This window comes from Mus caroli, chromosome 11 (genome assembly GCF_900094665.2).
Source record: "Mus caroli chromosome 11, CAROLI_EIJ_v1.1, whole genome shotgun sequence".
NCBI classification, from domain to species: domain Eukaryota; kingdom Metazoa; phylum Chordata; class Mammalia; order Rodentia; family Muridae; genus Mus; species Mus caroli.
This window is the reverse complement of record NC_034580.1, coordinates 96,071,137-96,092,002: the sequence shown is the minus strand read 5'-3', so window position 1 is coordinate 96,092,002 and position 20,866 is coordinate 96,071,137. Positions and strand designations below refer to the sequence as shown.

Below are 20,866 nucleotides of genomic sequence, written 5' to 3'. Positions count from 1 at the left end.
GGTGGTCTTGGCGGTGGTCTTGGTGGTGTTCTTGCCAGTGGTATTGGTGATGGGCTCCTGGTGGGCAGTGAGAAAGTGACCATGCAGAACCTCAATGACCGCTTGGCCACCTACCTGGACAAGGTGCATGCCCTGGAAGAGGCCAACAGAGACCTGGAGGTGAAGATCCGGGACTGGTACCAGAGGCAGCAGCCCACTGAGATCAAAGACTACAGCACCTACTTCAAGACCATTGAGGACCTGAAGAGCAAGGTGGGTGGCTCTGGTGGATGAGAGGTTAGAACTACAGTGGCCTTTAGCAAAGATAGTTTTAGAGAGTCTAATACATAGGCAAGAAGACTAAAGACCTTTGGAGGTTAGTGGTCATAGTTATCCAGAGCAGTGCCTGAATGATGTCCTTTAAGAACATCCATGCCTCAGATGGACCTGTGACCCTGACTCTTAATCTCCTGGAGGATACTTTATGCTGCAAGCTTAGCTCCTTAACTCTGGGCTCAGGATAGGGTGCTGCAGACAGACCTCAATTGGGTCCTCCATCTGCAGGAAAACTGGGGTTCCAGTACAGGTGGGCAAGGAGTTGGCGAGAAGGGGGTGACAGACAGACAAGGACACAAGGGAGTGTGTTGTATCTGAATGTAATGTCAAATTGAGCAACAAACTTTTTATATAGAAGAAAAATAGGGAAGTTAGGTGACACATTGGCAAGGTACAAATGAGGCTACCAGATGCTTAATGACTCTTACACAGAACAGAGGAATGCAAACACAAAGACTGGCAGGAACTGGGCAATAAAACAACTGAGACAAAGTCAGCATATTCTTTTTGTTTGTTTTGTTTTGTTTTGTTTTGTTTTTGAGACACGGTTTCTCTGTATAGTCCTGGCTGTCCTGGAACTCACTTTGTAGACCAAGCTGGCCTCGAACTCAGAAATCTGCCTGCCTCTGCCTCCTGAGTGCTGGGATTAAAGGTGTGCACCACCATGCCCGGCTTGGTCAGTTATATTCTTAAAAATCAGGTGTGAGGACTTTATACTCTCAGGGCAAGGGTTTTCACACCCAAGTCATGGTTCTAATTAGGTAGTTCCACTCTAGCTAACCTCATGAATAATGCAGTATTCTAAAACCACAGCCTGATCTAGTTCCTAAACCATTGTGAATTCCTGTATATGGAAGCGACTTGGCTTTTATTCTAAGTGATTGTGTGAGGGGACTTTCTACTAATAAGTAATGTATTCTGCCATACATAACTATAATAAGAATTCTAAACTTATGTTGCTAAGCTTGCCCTGAGATTTCTAACTCTATGTAGTAGATAGTAAAGCCTGATTTTTCTCACTATCTCTCTTACAATACTAAAGGAAATTCTGAATGTCACTGAATAGGCAACATTTTTACTGAATTCCAAGCCCATGGTCAACTCAAGGACTACCTAGAGCATTGGTGAAGGACAGGAAGGAAGTTCAATTTTGCTTAGGTATTTGGCAAGTCATTGCTTGGAGGCACCTATAATAAAACAATACTGAAAGAAAGCATACACATCCATCCGCAAGGACAAGTTTGGAGCATTCCTTATATGGGATGCCACGGTTCCAGGAGACTAAGTTTCTGTGAACTTTTTGCCCAGGGTCTGCATCCAGGCTTCTGGCCTGTCACATGTTTCACTACTGGAGTGGATGTAGCAATAGGGCTGATGGTAGACATGAGTGCACGCCCATATAACCTGAGCTGTGTAGAGAAGTATGTAATCAGCTGTCAGAAGCTTTAGGAGCTGGCCTGCTGAGCTTGGGGTGGCTCATTTTGCTCCCCTCTGTCCTTCTACCTTGAGTTGTAGGGTCTCTGGGTGATCTGACTTCCCATCTTTTCATTTTCAATTTCTAGATCATTATTGCCACCCAGGAGAATGCACAGTCCACTTTGCAGATCGACAATACCAGGCTGGCAGCTGATGACTTCAGGACCAAGTGAGAAACCAGAATGTTGGGCAGAGGGCAGAGGGCAGAGGGCAGAGGGCAGAGTGCACAGGGCAGAGTGCACAGGGCAGAGTGCACAGGGCAGAGTGCACAGGGCAGAGTGCACAGGGCAGAGGGCAGGGACAAAGCAGGTCCACTTTCAGCTTTGACCTCTCTCCTCCCAGGTATGAGAATGAGCTGTTCTTGCGGCAGTCTGTGGAGGGCGACATAAATGGCCTGCGCAAGGTGCTAGATGAGCTGACCCTGTCCAGAGCTGATCTGGAGATGCAGATTGAAAGCCTCAGAGAAGAGCTGGCCTTCCTGAAGAAGAACCACGAGGAGGTGTGGCTCCTGCTGGGTTTGGGGATGGAGGGCTGGTGTGGTGAGTTTCCCAGGAAAGGTCACCATGCTCTTGTGATCTTTCCTAGGAGATGCGTGCCTTGAGGGGTCAGACTGGTGGGGACGTCAATGTGGAGATGGACGCAGTCCCCGGTGTGGACCTCAGCCGCATTCTGAATGAGATGAGGGACCAGTATGAGCAGATGGCAGAGAAGAACCGCAGAGATGTGGAGGCCTGGTTCCTGAAAAAGGTGGGGACCCACTTCCTCCCTACTCCATGACTCTTGGCCAGGTAGGCTTTGGAGAGTCTCACACCTTTCCTTCTCTTCTGTCTCAGACTGAGGAGCTGAACAAAGAGGTGGCCTCTAACAGTGATCTAATCCAGAGCAACCGAAGTGAGGTGGCTGAGCTCCGCAGGGTGTTCCAGGGCCTGGAGATCGAACTGCAGTCCCAGCTCAGCATGGTATGAAGAATGGGGCCCTAGTGCAGTCCAGTAGTCCCCATCCCTCAGGAGCCACCAGGGAATGAGACTGGAAGCACCATGGTATCCATTATAGAGATTGAGAAATTAAAGGCAGAATGTTGGGGAAACATTTTTCCAATATGTCTCTTCTAAATACTGCTCCAGCTGGGGTCAAGATCCATGTACCTATCTAAGTAACGTGCCCATGTTCCAGCAGAGACAGAGGTGAGCATCACCATTGATCTTCATTCCCCTTTTCTTCCCTCACAGAAAGCATCCTTGGAGAACAGCCTAGAAGAGACCAAAGGCAGATACTGTATGCAGCTGTCCCAGATCCAGGGCTTGATCAGCAGTGTGGAGGAGCAGCTCGCTCAGCTGCGCTGCGAGATGGAGCAGCAGAGCCAGGAGTACAACATCTTGTTGGATGTGAAGACAAGGCTGGAGCAGGAAATCGCCACCTACCGCCGTCTGCTGGATGGCGAGAATGTCCAGTGAGTTGGCCCTGAGTCCTTGCTCACAGTACCTCTGCCTCTGCTGCTCCCTGCACATCTAATGCTCCTGTTTCTTCTCCCCATATCCCAGTAGCTCCTCCTCATAGCACCTCTCTGGACAGTCCTATTCTTCTCCAGAAGGTAAGGCTCCTGGGACCAATAGCTTGACTCTGCAGAGTCAGGGCTAAGGTCTTCTTTCCTGAGTCCTAGAACTTCCTTCCCCTGCTTGGCAGCTTTCTTAGCTCCTAGAATCCATTTCACCTTTTTGTTTTCCTCTTTTGCAGTCTTCTCCTCATCCTCCTGCCAGCCCCGGTCCATCCTCAAGGAGCAAGGCTGAACCAGCTTCATCCAGAGTCAAAGCCAGAGTTCCAGAAACTAATCTGTTTTGCCTAGAGCCTCCTGACCCACACCTGCCTCTGAAGCTAAGGGCTTGGGGCAGGACCCTGTTTTCTTTGCGTAGTCCCCATCTGTCTCCCCTACCCTCTCATGGTGGTAGGCTAATAAAGCTTTTTGGTTGATGCAAATTTGTGTGATGTCCATGTTTAGCTATTGCGAGAGGAGGTAAAGAGACCGTCAGGACCTTCTCTTGGGTCCTCAGACTTAAAAAGGTGCAGTGAAAAGATTTTTTTTTCAAAAGAGCTTGCATAATTTTCCAGAAGTTCTCTATGGTGGGGTGGTGGTGGTGGTGGTGGTGTTTACTGTGGGTACAGCAGAAGGGATGATATTCATGTGTGTGGATGGCCAGTGTGTGAGATCCTACAAGAATCTTTAAGTATCCTCTTCTAAGGACCCTGCAAGCAGATGAAATTAGGGCCCTTTTGGTTTTGGGACCTTCTAGGAATCAAGGGGTACATGTGCTTTCATTTAAGACACAGCATGAGACATTTGAAGCTTCCCCTCAGGTCCACTGTGGCTACAACCTATGCCTTTCTTTTAATACCACTCCATTCCACGTGTTCAGGTATTTCTTCCATAAAGGCTCCTATGTTTGACCTCTGAACTTTGGAGTTGTGCTTGGGATTGCCTCTTCTACACAGATTGAATTTCTCTCACACACATGAACACTCACACACATTCACAGATCTTGGCATAGAAGGGAAGGAAGGTTGAGCGTTTGGATGGAGTCATGATCTTGGCCAGGATAAAAATCTCTCCTAGGCTGTCCTTCCTCTCCTTACCCATCTTTCCTCTAAATGCTGATATGTACCTGGGAGAGGAGTTGAAGGCACCTTCCAGGAACTCCTCTTTGTTCCTCAGACTTAAAGTGGTGCAGAGAACAGATTTTCTTTCGGAAGAGCTTGCAGAGGTTTACAGAAGTTCTCCATGCCAACAGGGTGAATGAGTAGACACAAAGAGTGTAGATATTCTTGTTTGTAGATGGCCGTTGTGTGAGATCCTACAAAGGATCATTAACTATCGTCTTCTAGGGACCCTGCAAGGCAGATGAAATTAGGGCCCTTTTGGGGTTAGGAAGTTCTAGGAATCAAGGAGTATATGTGTTTTTGTTTAAGAAGCACATGGTCTTTGAAGTTCTTCCCCAGGTCTATTGTGTGGGTACAGTCTGATTGTTAATACCATTCCACGTGTTCAGGTATTTCTCCTCTAAAGACTCCTAAGTTTGAGCTCTGAACTTTGTAGTTGTGCTTGGGAATGGCTTTTCTATATACAAGTGAATATCACACACACACACACCTACACACACACACACACACCTACACACGCACACACACACATCCATACATCCACACAGACAGACACACACAGACACACACACACATCCACACAGACAGACAGACAGACACACACACACAAACACACACACACACACACACACATTTTGTCATTGAAGAGTAGGAAGGTAGAGCCTTAGTGTGGAGTCATGGTCATGGCCAGGATAAACATCTCTCCTACACAGACCTTCCTCCTCTCCTGATCCATTCCTTCCTTTAAACGCTGACGTGTACCTGGGAGTCATCCTCTTCCCCATATACATCCAGCCCTATGGCCAACACTATTTCCTGAGGCTTTCTTATCCTTGCCAGAAATTGTGTACTCATTTCTTTCCATCTCTATCTTCCATTTCTGTTTTCAACCAGATAATCTTTCTCACAAGAACATGGTCAAAATTAGGAAAATTTAGATTAGCGCTCTCTACTTGTGGGGCTGTGAAGATCCCCCTTCCTTCTCCCACTTAGCCTTTACCTGTTCTACTCCCATGAGTCAACTCTTCCTGCTTAATTTCATGGTTCACAACTCTCAGGCTCTGTTCCTTTTCCCTAGATGCTTTCCAGAATTTAAAAGGAAGAAAGAGTTATATACATACAGTAGCACAATGTGCGTGCGTGTGTGTGTGTGTGTGTGTGTGTGTGTGTGTGTGCAAGTGCATGTTTGGTTGCATGTAGAAGAGCCATTCCCATGCTGGCTTTTATTCTATTTCTACCTCCCACTTTCAACCCCAGCTCTTTCTTTTCCTTTGCTCCCTTATTTCTAAACACTAATATTCTACTTCTGTTTTTTTAAATTATTTAGTTTCATTTAAAAATCATTCAGCTTCCTTTTTTGTCTGAAGCATGATGATTTAGTTCTTTTATATGCATTGACAGTCACTACTTTTTGAGTAGAGTCATAGTTTTGGCTTCATGAACATTTACATTATGGTAGCTATATATTATTCATAGTCAAAACATGTTTTTTAGTGTAGTAAATTTCCTTGGAATAAACATCTCTTCCCCCAGTTTGTTTTGATTTTCTTTGTACATGTCACTCATCTGTTCCCTGATTTTTTTGTTGGATATATGTATTTTCTTAATGTGTCAACACCCTGGAATTTCTGTCACTTTCATCTTGATGATAGATATATATTCCTTTAGGAGTCTTCTGTTCTCCTTCTCCAATTTGTGTTATGGTTGCTCTCTGAGCTTGTCACTTAGATGAAATCTCCATAAATAGTCACCCATTTTTGTTGATCTCTATCTATCTGTCTCTTTGTCTCTGATCCTCTCTCTCTCTCTCTCTCTCTCTCTCTCCCTGCCCACCATTATAGGAAATCACATGTTCCATCTATTTCCCAAGACTTCATATAGGTTAGCATTGTTACTGTTATTGAAGTTCTCATGTCTGAGAAGATCTTTTGTCTAAGCTCACTCTTTGCAGATAGTTTGGCTGGGTATAGAATTCTAGGTTAAACAGTGTCTTTCCTTAGCCTCTGAGGGTCTTCACTGGCTCTTGATGTTGCTATTGAAAATTCTCCTGCCATTTTGGTTGTGGATCCTCTGCCTTGTTCTATTCTCACTCTCTTTACTGGAAATTTTATTGTTTTTTTTCCTCCCTAAGAAAGCACTATCACATGTAGTGCCTTAATGCAGCTGTTTTCACATTGGCTGGGTGTTAGTATACACTTCTACCATGGGGACTCAGTTCTTACATTCTGGAAAATTTCCTCATTTTTAGAGCTTCCTTTATTCACTACCTTTGTCTGGAACTGCTCTTTTTTTTCTTTTCCCTTTTTCATGTGTATCCCCTACTCTCTTCCATTTAACTCGTATTTCTTCACTTTTTGAAAAAAATTAACTTTTCCAACAAAATATGTTATTTAAAATAAAAAACCTCTGTGATGTTTTTAATATTCCATAGCCCTGAATATTTTTCCAATAGCCATTTGTTCTTGACTTAAGATGTCTTATCCTATTGTGTCTGTATCTTAGATAATTCTATTCCTTTTGTTTTCTCAGTTTCCTTGAAGTGCCTTATTTTGTTTTGTTTTTGTTTTTTAAACTCCATCTTTCATACCAGAAACTCTTCTCAGATTCCTTCTGGTCCTTGATAGTCAATCACATTTTAGAGAAAGGTACAAAGGAGATGATTTGTGTGTGTGTGTGTGTGTGTGTGTATATGTGTGTACATCAGAGGGGTTTGTCTTCTGGAAAGTCTTACCATGAATTGATATGGTGGGGAATGAACTGTTTCCTTGAAGTGCCCCAGGTGTTGTACCTGGAGATAATTTCCCTTGAGATGGGTCTTCTTCAGAAAGGATGTCTCTAATTTCCTGTGTGGGATGTAAATGTTAGCAGTTTTCTGGGACATGTGTGGGATCAGTGGTATGGGAAAGGTCCAGTCTGTTATTTGTGATTTTTTTTTTAACAGTCCATTTCAATGTGTTACTCCCTTTCTTGGCTCTGGTTGTTCAGATCCACTAGAGATTATTTCTTTTAGATTCCAGATTCTTTTGGTCCACAGGGGGAGTGGTCAATACCTATTTGGCATACAGAAGGAAAGAGAAACTATAGAGACTTTCCTACTTCTGTTTAAGACCTTTAACCCACTCTCCTATTTCTCTAAGACAGGGTCTCACCACGTAGTCTAGGTTGGCATTGAACTTGTGATTCGACTGCCTTAGCCTCCTGTATTATATAGGGTTATGAGCATGCACCACTACAGCTGGCTCCCAGTCTCCTGTCTCCAGCTTACTCTTAGCTTATTTTCACAGGTGTCTGAGGTTATGATTTGTGGTCTGCTTCATTCTTGCTTGGGTGAGTCCTCCGTTTCTCTTGTGTCTTTCAGATTCTGACACTTTGCCTCTTCTTGCTCTTTGTTCCCATGGATTTTATCCAATTACAGTCATCGTAGTGGTACTTAGAAGGCAAAACTAAATTATATATTTACCTTGTCATTTTATTGTGAAATCCCTCCTTTACGTAGTAAAACCATATTTATCTTTCTAGGTTGCTGATCCAGATTCATTATTTTACAATAAATAATCTTTGTTAATTGTTCAGCAAACATCACTCTTTTTCTTTTTGGTCACCAAGCCTGTCCTCCAGATTATAGGGTGAACCTATGATTCATACTGAATCTTAAATCCCAATACCCCAAAGCAACTACTGGTAAAAAGTCCCTCATTTTTACATGTATATGAAAACACTTATGTATATTATAATTACAGTTACAGGACACTGAATCCATTTTACATTCAACTTTTCCCATGGTGCTGTGTATCTAACTCTAAGAGCCTCAAGAATGCCAGACAAGCATGGTATGACACATAGGTATCATCAGCCTCAGTTTTTATTAATATAATAAACAAAACACATTCCTCTATTATTAAATATCCCTTTTTAATGTTCTTTTAACTGTTTGTGGCTGCTGTCACTGTAGAAAGAGCACAGCAGTGAACATCCTTCTACCCAACACTTGTCATGAATAAATGTTTTTGGAATATCCCCTTAGGCTTGCTCTCTGAGGTGTAATCACTAAAGGAACAGATAGAAATGTTTCAAGGTTCATAGTTTGTACTGCCAAACTATTTTCAAGAGGCGCTGTGCCAATCCAAATATTTACCATCCAGGCAATTGGAAGGTCCAGTTCAAGACACGCCAGCCAACTTTGAGCATTGTCTCGTGAGAGCTTCCTAAATGAAGTGATGCACCCGTCTCTTTTAGAGATGACATCGTTCAGAGACCCTTATACAGAGACACAGACTTGGGCTGTTGAACAGCTCCTGGACTGGTGCTCATGTTTGGAATGGGATGTCAGCACACAGGGTATAGATCCCATGTTCCCTGTGTGTGGGAGCTGTTGGAAAGAGTGGTTGGTGCTACTATCCTCAAATGGTTTGCCTCTGATCAGTGGACCCATGGGAAGCTCATGAGAAAGGCTGCCACTACATAGATAAGGAAGCTGAGGTATGTATTTGCTGGTTTTGCTTTATTATGATAAATCACAGGATGCTATGCAACTTCACAAAGGCATTTGTTTTGGCTCATGGCTTCAGAGTCCCATTGGCTCAGCCTCTGGTGATGACCTTCTTGTAGGTAGAATCCCAAAGTGGCATAGGACATCACTTGATAGGACACACAGGAGTGCCAAGTGCTTATCTGTGTATCTTGTCTCCTCTTTTTTCTTCTGTAGCCACCAGGATTCAATAATGACCTTATTTTAATGAAGTCACTTTGCAAAGATGCCCCACCTCCAAACACTGTAGTTGGGCTTAAGTGTCCACCCTCCTGATACCATAGAAATAACTGCAGGAGTTGGGATCCTGCCTAAGATCCTGGGGGAGAGAGGTGTCATGAACTGTATTCAAATCATACCAAGGCCCAAGATAATCAAGAGGGGCTGGGAGGAGAAGTATTCTTGGGGCTCAGCAGTTGGTAAAACTCCTTGAAGATCAGGGGTGGCATTTTCCTTGCCCATTGCTACATTTTGCAAACATAAAACAGTTGCCTTTTAAGGCAAACTGGGGAGGAAATTCAGTTGGTAGAGTGCTTGCGCAGTATGCCCAAAGCTTTGGGTTCTGTTCTCCAATACCACACAAATCAGGACTCCAGTGGTGGAGGCAAGGGGATTAGAAGTTCAAGGTCACCTTGGCTTTGTGATTTGAGGTCAGCCTGGAGTACAGGAGACCCTGACTCAGCAAACACACCACGCCCAGACACAAATAATACATAGCGATATTAAGACAGAACTAATGCTTTGATTCTAGGAGCTTCTTTTTGACAAGGGACCTGACAATCTACCTGGAAATGCCTGCTGATCCAAGTCCTGAATCAGCCCTGGCTGCTTCTTGAGCTTCCCGGTCAGGATGGAGAGGCTCACGGTGTACCTTGTCACTTGTCCAGTTGGAACACACCCTCAGATTCCTTCTGCCTGAGTTAGTGTCAAGGTTTGTGAAACACTGTTTCAGATCATTGCTAAGACAATGGCTAGCGTAAGAGTTAATGATAGCCCGCAACTCGCCCCCGCTGATGCAAATCAATTAGTGGTTAGCGTGTGAGGTTTACTTTCTTTGGGCTTTTTGTTTCCAAGAGCTATAAAAAGTTCAGAGTTTCTTCCCAGTGTCTGAGAGAAGCAATTTCTGATGCTAGACTGCCCACTACTGAGGTTTAAGCCTCTGACGCTCTCTGAAGACAAACACAGAGGAAGCAGGCGAAGCTTGGTGTTTTGTTAGTCAACCAGCTACATTAGACTTTATCTAGCAAGTATGGGCGGGCTCCTTGGGCCATGGGTGGGGCTAAGCCGCGGAGCTTTGGTTAAAAGTCTGCTCTCTCAGGCTGTCATGGAACCTTCTCAGAGGAGTTTCTGACAGGGAGGCTCATTGTATGGGCACAGGGTAGCCTCCATGGGGAGAAGATAATGCTGTAGAAGACAAGTACTGGTTTGAGTCCTGAGGGATGGAGTTCTTGACCCGGCCCTTCCTCTACTGTTATCTGGGTTGCTATGGAGACAGACGTAGGTGTAGCTCTATTCCCAATAGTTGAATGTTTCTGATGGGATCTTGTGCAGATGAAGGGGTGACAGGCAAAGATACCAGCACTTCTGGAGACTTCCTTTCCAATTTTACCTCTTGTTGACACATCTGGCTTCAAGGGTCCTTCTTCTTCCTCCAGTTATTAAATTGTTACACATAAAGTGGATGCCTCTCTCCTCTCCTTCATTTCTCTATGGCAAAATAGAAAATATAAGTAAAACACTTTTCTATCTTTTGGTGCTCAGAGTCTTAAGTTCCCTTAGAGTATTTTCTAGCTGCATTATACATGGTATGTGTGGAAGATAATTTTTCAAATTGCACAAGTGCTACCTTTAATGTTAAGTTTATGGAAAAGGGGGGGGGTGCTGGAGAGATGGCTCAGCAGTTAAGAGAACTGATTACTTTTCCAGAAGTCCTGAGTTCAATCCCCAGCAACCATATGGTGGATCACAAGCTTCTGTAATGGGATCTGATGCCCTCTTCTGGTCTGTGTGAAGACAGCGACAGTGTACTCATATATATTAAGTAAATAAACAAATATTTAAAAGTTAATAGAAAAAAATCAATGCCAAAGGATGTAGGAGCTAGGAGCTGTGGCACATCCACCACCCCAGCTACTCAGGAGGCTGAGGCAGGAGGATTACTTGAGCTCCAAGTTGTTTGCTTGGTTCATTGAGTTGGTTTGACATTTTTGCTTTATTTTTCTTTAGAGGGGCTGAGGATTGAACTGAGAGACTCATGCATGCTGAGCAAGCACTAGATCCAGTATTTGCCTGTTTGATTGTTTGTTTTTAATCGGGGACTCACTGTGTAGCCCAAACTGGCCTTCAACTCAAGATTTTCCTACTTCTGCCTCTCAAATGCTGGAGTTACATGAACCATGATACCTGCCTTTGCAGCCTTTTTAAATTTGGAAATTGATGTGGTATTCAATAAGTAAATTTTCCCTTTCTATCTTTAGTATTTTGGGGGACAAGGTGTCATGTAGTTGAGGCTAGCCTCAGACTCTGTTCAACTGGGGACGGCCTTGAACTCCCGAGCCTCCTGCTTCCACCTCTTAAGTTTTGAGATTAGAGATGTGTATCATCCCGCCTCATTAGCTAACTCTTTAGTTTTCAAAATTTTTTTATTTAATTTCTTTTTCTTTTCTGTTTTCTCTTTTATGGTGTATGTGTGTGTGTGTGTTAATGAGGCTTATTAGCTAATTTGGGCTACACAGTGAAACTCTGGTTCCAAAACCCAATCAAACACTGAGTGCGGCACTTACTTAGCATATACGAGGCTCTTGCCTCAATCCTCAGAACAAAAATACAACAAAACCACCAAAACCAAACCAGTTATCCAACCAAACAAAAACCCAGCCAAAACCAAAACCAAAAGCAGTTTGCCTGAGCTATTGGCTTCCCAATTTAAAAATATTTGTTTTAAAATTTGTGTGTATGAATGTGTTTGTATTGTGCCAGTGGAGGACAGAAGAGAGTGTCAAGTTCCTTGGAACCCTAGTTACAAGTGTAAGCTGACGAATGGGAGCTGGGAACTGAACTTGGGTCCTTTGCAAGAACAGCAAGGATTCATAACCGCTGAGCCATCTTTCCAGTCCCTGTCCAGTCAATAGAGCCAGTTTTTAATTTGTCTTGTGCTCAAATAAGATGACTATACAGGCCGGGCGTGGTGGCGCACGCCTTTAATCCCAGCACTCGGGAGGCAGAGGCAGGTGGATTTCTGAGTTCGAGGCCAGCCTGGTCTACAAAGTGAGTTCCAGGACAGCCAGGGCTATACAGAGAAACCCTGTCTCGAAAAACCAAAAAAAAAAAAAAAAAAAAAAAAAAGATGACTATACAACTGGAAAACGATAACTCAGGGAAGAAAATAAGCCAGAATGTAGACCTTGCAGAAGGTGGCCTGGAGCCATTGGGGTGAGTGAGGCCATCGTGGGCTTGGCCCCTGAGTGTGAGCATGGCAGATCCTGTGCTGCTCTGAGTCTGTTTTTTACCTGTATGTCTCCAGTATGAAAACCTAAAGGATTAGGGTTAGGGATTCAAGTCTACAGTAGGTGGGCAAAGCAAGCACTTGCTTACCCCTTTGCTCTCTATTTTGACAGTTTCTCAGATGGCCCCACCCATTATTGCCTCATTTGAGTCTTGCAACGAGGCTCAGATGTCCAGATAGACATCTGTGTTGTGGCATTTAATGCTGAGCTGGAGCAAGCACCTCTTCCCTGTTGGCACGGTCAAGTTTCCTTGCCAGCTCACATAAGCCTGATTCATCCCATTTTACAGGCGGGGAAACTGAGGCTCAAAGAGGTGGGGCAACTTAGCCTAGAGTTCATGACTGGTAGATGAGGTGACAGGAAAGTCCCCAGGTGAACTGACCCCTGGTTTCCCTTGACTTGATTAGCGTCTCAGAGAAGTTAATGTTCTAGAAGCAGCCCTGTGAATCCAGATCAAGTCCACTACAGGCTGCTTCCCAGCAGGTGGTGTGCTGGGCTAGGTGTAGATGGGGTTACAGTGATAAATCAGGTCCCGCCCTGGCTGTAGGGAAAGACTTCCTCACAGCGTCTCACAGATAAGATGCTCTTTGTCCTGCTTCAGGTGCCTCCGGTGTGTGGGGGTGGACAGTGCCCACGGAGGCTGAACTCTTTCTCAACAGCCTGGCCTTGGTGGATCATCTCTCTCCCACTCCTCCTCTGGGCAAAGTGGTGGGGGCTGGGCACTGGAGCTGACAAAGGCCTAAATCATGTCTACTGTTTACCTCGTCTGTGCGGATGGCCCCAAGAAGACTTGTAAACTTGGTTCTAGGTGGTGGGAATAAAATCCTGTGAAGCTGATCTGCCTGGGCTGGGTTCCAGCCTCCTCCCACCTACCTTCTGTACAGCTCTGAGGGTAAGAAGGGGTAAGGATGTTGAGACTTAGTCGCGGTGAAGCCTTCTGAGTGTTTGGAGAGGAGATCCTAAGAGAGCAAGAAGTTTTACCTCTAAGCTAGCCCCATGGGGAGCTGTTTCAGTTGAGTTTACTTTGCCCATCAAAAGGCTTGAATAGTCAGTTTCATATTTCCTTTCCCTACCACCTCGACCATCTCCAGAATCCCCATCAACACCACCTGTCTAACTCTATTACTCTTATCATCACCATTATCTCTTCTGCCCACCATAATCATCACCATTACCACTACGACGACCACCACCACCCTCACTACCTTCACCACCACCCCCATCACCTTCAGAACCATCAATATACCCAGTACCACTATCTCTAGCTCTTTCAAGTGCATTTTCTTTATGGGCTAAGTAAACATGTAAAGAAAGTCTCGGGGCACCAAGATGTCACCCACACTACGACAGCTGAAGGATGGATGTACCGTGGGTGTGACAGCAGAGGGATCGTCAGTGCATAATGACAGAGAAGGAAACTAATAGAAGACCTTTCCAAAAGACAGGCTAATATCAAATTACCAAGGAGAACCCCCCCTCACACACACCCTAGCTCCCATGGGAATCCCTGGGGGCAGACAGTGCTTGGTGGACCTGGTGAAGGCCTGGTGACTTCTGCTTCCTCTCCCCTAGATTATCTTACCTTATCCCTATGGTCACCAATTCTTCTTCCTCCCATCCCTGTACCTTCCCTTTCGTATACTTAGTGGCAGAGTTGTTTGGCTTGTGATGTACTCCCCTCTTAGTCTATGCATGACCTGAGATTCAAGGCTCCTTGGCATGCTGGAGCTTGCTTATACTGACTCTTCAGAGTCAGGGTTAAATCTCCAGGAATTTTTTTGAACTGATTGTTAAACATGGTCAGTACTAACAATTAAATTATGTAAGTGTAAGTTAGGTAAAATATACTAAAACAAAGATAGTAAATACTTTAAACATTGGGAGCCAATTCTTTTTTTTTTTATTTCTTTAATATTTAATTTATATATGTGAATACACTCTTGCTGTCTTCAGAGACACCAGGAGAGGGCAGTGGATTTTATTATAGATGTTTGTGACCCACCACGTGGTTACTGGGAATTGAACTCAGGATATCTGGAGGAGTAGTCAGTGCTCTTAACCACTGAGCCATCTCTCCAGCCCAGGAATTGACCCTTAGCAGAAAGCGGCTATCATCTCTGCAGCCATCCTCTCTGCAGCCATCTGGGGCTATTTTCTTATAGGTGGTACTTTTCCACTCTGATGAGAGACTTGTTTTCCTAGCAGGATGTTTTTTGCAAGAAGCCCACCACAGTGGAACACTGATAACATCTTGTTTTTCTGCTATACATCCTGGACCTGTGGCCAAGTGTCTCCGGGTGCACTCCCCAGTGAGTGCATATATACCCATAGTTGCCTTCCAGTAAAGGAGACCCGAGGCTTCAGACTGGATAAGATGGACTGTTCTGTCTCCATTCTTCACGTCTCTTGCCCCCCAGTCCCCACTCTTTCTCTCTTGCAGACCCTGTTGACTGACCCATGGACCGGGTCAAAACATATTACTTCTAATTTATTTTACTAATATCTGTGCTCCTGAGGTGACTTATGACTATTTTATCTGTATAGTAGACATGCTATTTAATAGTATGTTACTGTACATCTCCTCCCTGTGCACCAAATTAACACAACTAAAAAAAAACCCCAAAACAAACAGTACAAATTGGGGTTTGAGTTATTGTTTTATTTTCTTGATTTAAGAATTGGCTGAAAACGTGTAATAATGAAAATTATTATTAATTTTTTTGCTCTGTTTTGTTGTTTTGAAAACAGTGTCCAGGCTGGCCTGAAACTCAGTATGTAGCTGAGGATAACCTGGAACTCCCAATCTTCTACCTCCCAAGTGCTAGGAGTATAGTCATGAGCACACCTGGCTTATTGAAAACAGATCTTAGAAGAGTGTCATGTCTGTTGTCATTAAGTATAATAATTAAATAATTAACAATTAAGTGAATAATTAAAACTTCGGATCAATTATTTTTTAGTATTCAAAACAATTCTGAATGTGCATAAAAGTCAGAGTATCTTTTCATTTTTTAAATACGCGTATGTGTGTTTGCCTGCATATATATCTGTGTACCATGTATGTGTATGGTGCTTGCAGAGGCCAGGGAGGGTACCAGTTCCCCCAGGACCGGAGTTATATCTGCTTGTGATCTCCCATGTGGATGCTCGAAATTGAACCTGTGTCTTCTGGAAGAGCAGTCACTGCTCTCAGTCTCTGAGCCACCTCCGCAGCCTCCTCACCCAGGATCTTGACAAATGATACATTTCCATTGGTAAATGATACATTTCCATTGGTAAATGATACATTTCCATTGGTATTCAGGGCAGAGCAGTATTTGGTGTCTGTAGTCGTAAGTTGCGTGTGTTTGGGAATGTGTGATACATAAGCTGGGCAGAATAAAGTGATAGCAGCCACCCACCTCTTCCGTTAATAAAATTTATAATAAATGTACCATCAAAGTATAGATTCCATTTCTTTCCTGGGTAACTGGTTGTTAAACATTTTCTGACATACTAATACTCATTTTTCTGACTTTCCTAATACTCAAAGATTTGGGCACCTTGGTTTGAGCTTTCCCCAAACTGACCTTCAGTACCCAAGCCTTGAACCCCAGCCTTTCTGACTGTGGTCCTGAGCAGCCTCCCTCAGTTCTCGGGGCAGATGGCTATAAGACATTGACTTTGCTCTCAAACCCCTGACTGCTGAAAAACATTCCTTTACTTTTCCCCTTGAGGTAGAACTACTAGGGTGTCTTCTGCCACTCTGTCCCTGTCCTCTGTCTGACTCAGGACTCCTGACACAGCCATTCTGACCATGGTGCTGACTCTCTAGCAACTCACCTTGTGGTGCCAGGAGTTCCCACAGCCCCACCCCTGGCTGGGAATGCCTTCCCTGCTCCACCCTCTAGAATGTTTCCTGCTCTGCGACCCTGAGTCAAGATTCCCTTTTCAAGAAGCCTTCTGTGTGCCATCTACCTGACCTGGCAGCTTTCCAACTCTGGTTTCCCTTCAGCCTGCAGAACAGAGAAATCTTGTTCATTTTCCACTACCAGTGTGCTTCAGTGGCAAAGAATGGGGTTCCCTCATCAGTCCAGAGTAATTACAGTGAATTACTATGTTAAATACCTACCAGGCAAAGCATGTTTACAGTCTAAGGTATCCAGGTACTGTAGGAGGGCTCAGGTCATGGGGTGTGTGGGATGGAGTGGGGAAGGGAAGGATAAGGGCAGTGGGAGGGGGAGTCAGGTAACCTGAACTGACAGGGCAAGCCCTCTTGGGAGAGGAGAGGTCTGAGCCAACACTATTCTTTATCTGGATAATGGCAAGCATTCCTCGTGTTTTCCTTTCTGTCTGTCCCTTCAGGTATGCTTTGAGGGGACACCATGGTGGCCTTTGTCAACAGTCCAATACTACAACTTTTTAGAACCCCAAGAGAGAATCCCGGTGTTGTCAGATTGGACACTGAGAGCCTCACTACATTCTTGATCTCCAGTCTCTGCTTTCAGTTTTATCAGGTAGGGCAGCCCCAAGCTGAGAGTTGCAGCCAGGCTTAGCTGCTGTTCGTTTCTATTGGTTTCTTGTCTCTTTTGCTCTGCTTAGATACTTCCCTGAGCAATGTGATGTCATTCTTCACATCCTCTGTTGGTTTGGTATCCCAATGACCCTCAAGCATCAGTAAGGATACTTACTTCTCCTGCCCTGATTGCGCAGACTGCCCTTTCTCAGTATGTCTTTATTGATCTGCTTACCTACAATCCACCTGTCTGCTGGCAGTTTGTCTGTCCATCTGTCTCTGCATCCATCCATGCATCCACCCATGCATCCATCATGCACCCACCCATTTGCTTACCCATGCATCCTCCCATGCACCTACCCATGCATCCTCCCATGCATTCTCCCATGCATCCACTCATGCATCTATCATGTATCCATTCACACATTCACCCATGCATCCACCCATGCTCCCACCCAGGTATCCACCCATGCATCCATTCATACATCCACCCATGAATCCACCCATGTATCCTGACTTCATTCATTTACTCATTCTAGTGCTCCCTGCCTCTCACAAACCCCAGATCAAACCCAGAGCCTTACACATGCTGGGCAAGCATTCTAACACTGAGCTCATTCCCTGGATTCTCCATCCTATCCCTTCATTTTGCTTCATTACATTTATTCATCTATCTGCCCACACTCCACCCATCCATCTATTTGACCATTCATCTATTTATCCATCCATCTATCTATCCATCTATCCATGCGGCCATCCATCCATCCATCCATCCAGCCATCCATCCATTTGCCCACTTATTTACCATCCATTTTATCTACACTCCCTTTCCTTCTCTTCTTCCTTGAGACCTCACCTTCCACCCTCTGTCCTTCTGTCCTTTATGAGCATCTGCTCAATGCTGCAGTGTCTGTAGAAATCCTAATCTAAAGCCACGTGGAGCAGAGGTTTGGTCCTAAGGAATGTGAGGGATTTGGAAAGGGCAGAGAGGATAAGTGTAGAAGTTAAGGCAGATGCTGGGAATGTAGGTGCTAGTGATAAGCATCACAGCAGAGCCTCATGAATAATGGGCTGCAGAATGAAGGCTGCATGTTCCCTGTGCTGGAAGCCAAGGTGGTTGGTGACCATATCTATTGCTGGGTCCTAGTCATCTGACCACCAATGTACTTAACCTGGATATGTTCTTGGGATGCATGCAGCCAGAGTACTCTGCATATATTTTTACCCTACCTGTCCCAGATGTGGCACTGTTAGATGTTTTTCATTTTTGAAGTAGGATCACCTGTGTGTTTTGGGCACTTCTCATTATTTCTCAGAGCTTTACATTCCCACTTGTGAACCTAAGAAGTTGGTCTAGACCAGTGGTTCTCTACCTGTGGCCCATGACCCCTTGCAGGTTGGTGTATCAGATATTCTATATATCAGATGTTGACATTACAATTTGTAACAGGAGCAAAGTTACATTTATAAAGTAGCAACAAAATAATTTTATGGTTAATGATCACTACAACATGAGGGGCAGTATTAAAATGCTGCAGCATTAAGACGGTTGAGAATCCTTGCTCTAGACTCTAGAGCCTAGGTTGAGTTGTGTCTCTTGGGGACTTTCTTGTCAAGGGAACCTGTCCTTGACAAATGAGGGTTGGATACAGATGGACTATGCAGGGTTGGAGCCTTGCTGTAGAAGTTGAGAAGTTTCTAACTCAATGCTGCAGTGTCTGTAGATTGTCATCCATAGTGTGGGGACATTCTCTGTCCCATTAGCTTTACAGCACAGCTAGGCTTCAGATGACCCAGATGGCCAGGCTGGCCTAGGAGACTAGCAACCAGCCAATGGCAGAGGTCTCTGTGGAAAAGGGGACCCTAGGCTTGGTGGATTACTTCAGGCTTCTGACTCCCTGCCTACATCCCTGCCTGCTGGCCCGTTCAGGACCAAATGTTGCTCTCCTCTGGCTTCAGAGGCTGCTTAGGTTCTAGCTTCTCTAAAAATGACAAACCCGAGTGCTAGGTGACCTCTCTCTGAAGCTTGGCAGGGAGGGTCATGGTAGGGCTTAGGGGCCTGGAAGAGAAAAAAGGTTTTTTTTTTAATCAGAAAAAATAGAGAAGTCCAGTCTTGAAATTGAGGATACTATCGGGGTGTGGTGGTGCATGCCTTTAATCCCAGCACTCGGGAGGCAGAGGCAGGCGGATTTCTGAGTTCGAGGCTAGCCTGGTCTACAAAGTGAGTTCCAGGACAGCCAGGGCTATACAGAGAAACCCTGTCTCGAGAAAAAAAAAAAAAAAGAAATTGAGGATCCTACCTGTGGCTGGGGAGGATCCTGCTGCTTATTTCTTTCCCACAGGGTGGAAGCTACCCCAATTCCCCCAAAAGACTCAGGAAAACAGGATAAGGGAAATGCTTGGGCCAGACACAATGGCATGTCTATAATTCCCAAACTAAGGAGAAGCTGAGGATCACTGTGACTTCAAAACCAGCCTGGCAACATAGTTAGAGCCTGTCACAAGCAAGCAAGCAAGCAAGCAAGCAAGCAAGCAAGCAAGCAAGCAAGCAAGCAAGCAAGCAAGCAAACAAGCAAGCAAGCAAGCAAGCAAGCAAGCAAGCAAGCAAGCAAGCAAGCAAAGAGATAAACAAACCTTCCAATGTCAACACGTCTTATACACACACACACACACACACACACACACACACACACACACACACACACCAAATAGAGACATGTAGTATTTGTCCAAAGGAAGTCAGCTGGGGAATATTCTAGACTGGGTAATGAGAGGGTTCTAGGACACTCACTTTAACTTGGGGTATAGAGGAGGGAGCCAAAATGTTCTTTCTCTGGTAAGGACCTCTGCTTCCCTCAGGCCTCTCCTGGAGTGCTGTACCTCTCTAGGGAGTCCAGAACAAATCATATTCTTGAGCCAAAAAGGTGATAAGTGTTCTTTACCTCCACTGATGGAGCCATAAGTTAGAGAGTCAAAGACGAAGGGGATATCAAACTTGTGAGTAACCTCTAGGTCTCTTCTTGGGCAAAATAGAAATAGGAAGGTAGGGAATTCCACTCCAAGGTCTTAGCCTCTCTACGTGGCCAAGTCAGGAGCAACAAGTCACGGTGATGTATCTTTCTTCTCTGACCTAAGAAGATGCTTGGAAAGATACAACCTCATTTGTTTGGAATCCTTGGCAACGAACAGCACCTGTCTCGTCACGAGAAAGCAGGAAAACTGGAACAGAGGTATTCTAGCAGATAGTCAACCAATCCTGTTCAGAGGTGTCAAGGTCATGGAAAACAGACAAGTTGGAGGATCTGCCCTGGGTCTGAGGATGCACAGGGGACTGGATGAAGAATGTAGCATGGGATCTACAGTTATGCTCTGTAGCAGAGAAGGAGCCGTGTTGGAAAGCCAGCAAAATTACAGGCATGTCTGTGGTTGATTAATGGCATAATTTGTGTCAGTGTTAATTTACTGTCTTTGAAAACTGTATAGTGCTCATGGGATGTGTTCATGATAAGGGAAACCAGTGTAAGGGTACAATGTATCCTCTAAACTCTTTTCTTGAACTTTAAAAATTTATTGTTATTATTATAATTATTACCACCATCATCATCATCATGGTCATGATGATGATCATCATCATCATCAAGAGTGAGTCTTATGTAGCCTGGGCTGGCCTCAAACTTACTGTGTTGCTGACAAGTATCTTGAGGATGATTCTCCTGCCTCCACCTTCTAAGAACTAGAATTACAGCTGGGCGTGGTGGCACTCCTTTAATCCCAGCACTTGGCAGGCAGAGGCAGACGGATTTCTGAGTTCGAGTCCAGCCTGGTCTACAGAGTGAGTTCCAGGACAGCCAGGGCTATACAGAGAGACCCTGTCTCGAAAAACCAAAAAAAAAA

General features: G+C 44.6%; 1 protein-coding gene across 1 annotated transcript; it reads left to right on the top strand.

Annotated features, from left to right (window-relative positions):
• Positions 1–6: 6 nt before the first annotated feature.
• LOC110304139 (keratin, type I cytoskeletal 16-like) lies at positions 7–3,620 on the top strand (the record flags this gene model as incomplete). Its single annotated transcript, XM_021175376.1, is given in 8 exon segments — positions 7–252; positions 1,878–1,960; positions 2,134–2,290; positions 2,377–2,538; positions 2,625–2,750; positions 3,021–3,241; positions 3,333–3,382; positions 3,526–3,620. Coding segments are annotated over 8 exon segments (1,140 nt in total), but the record flags the coding sequence as incomplete, so codon positions are not given.
• Between the last annotated feature and the right edge of the window lie 17,246 nt (positions 3,621–20,866).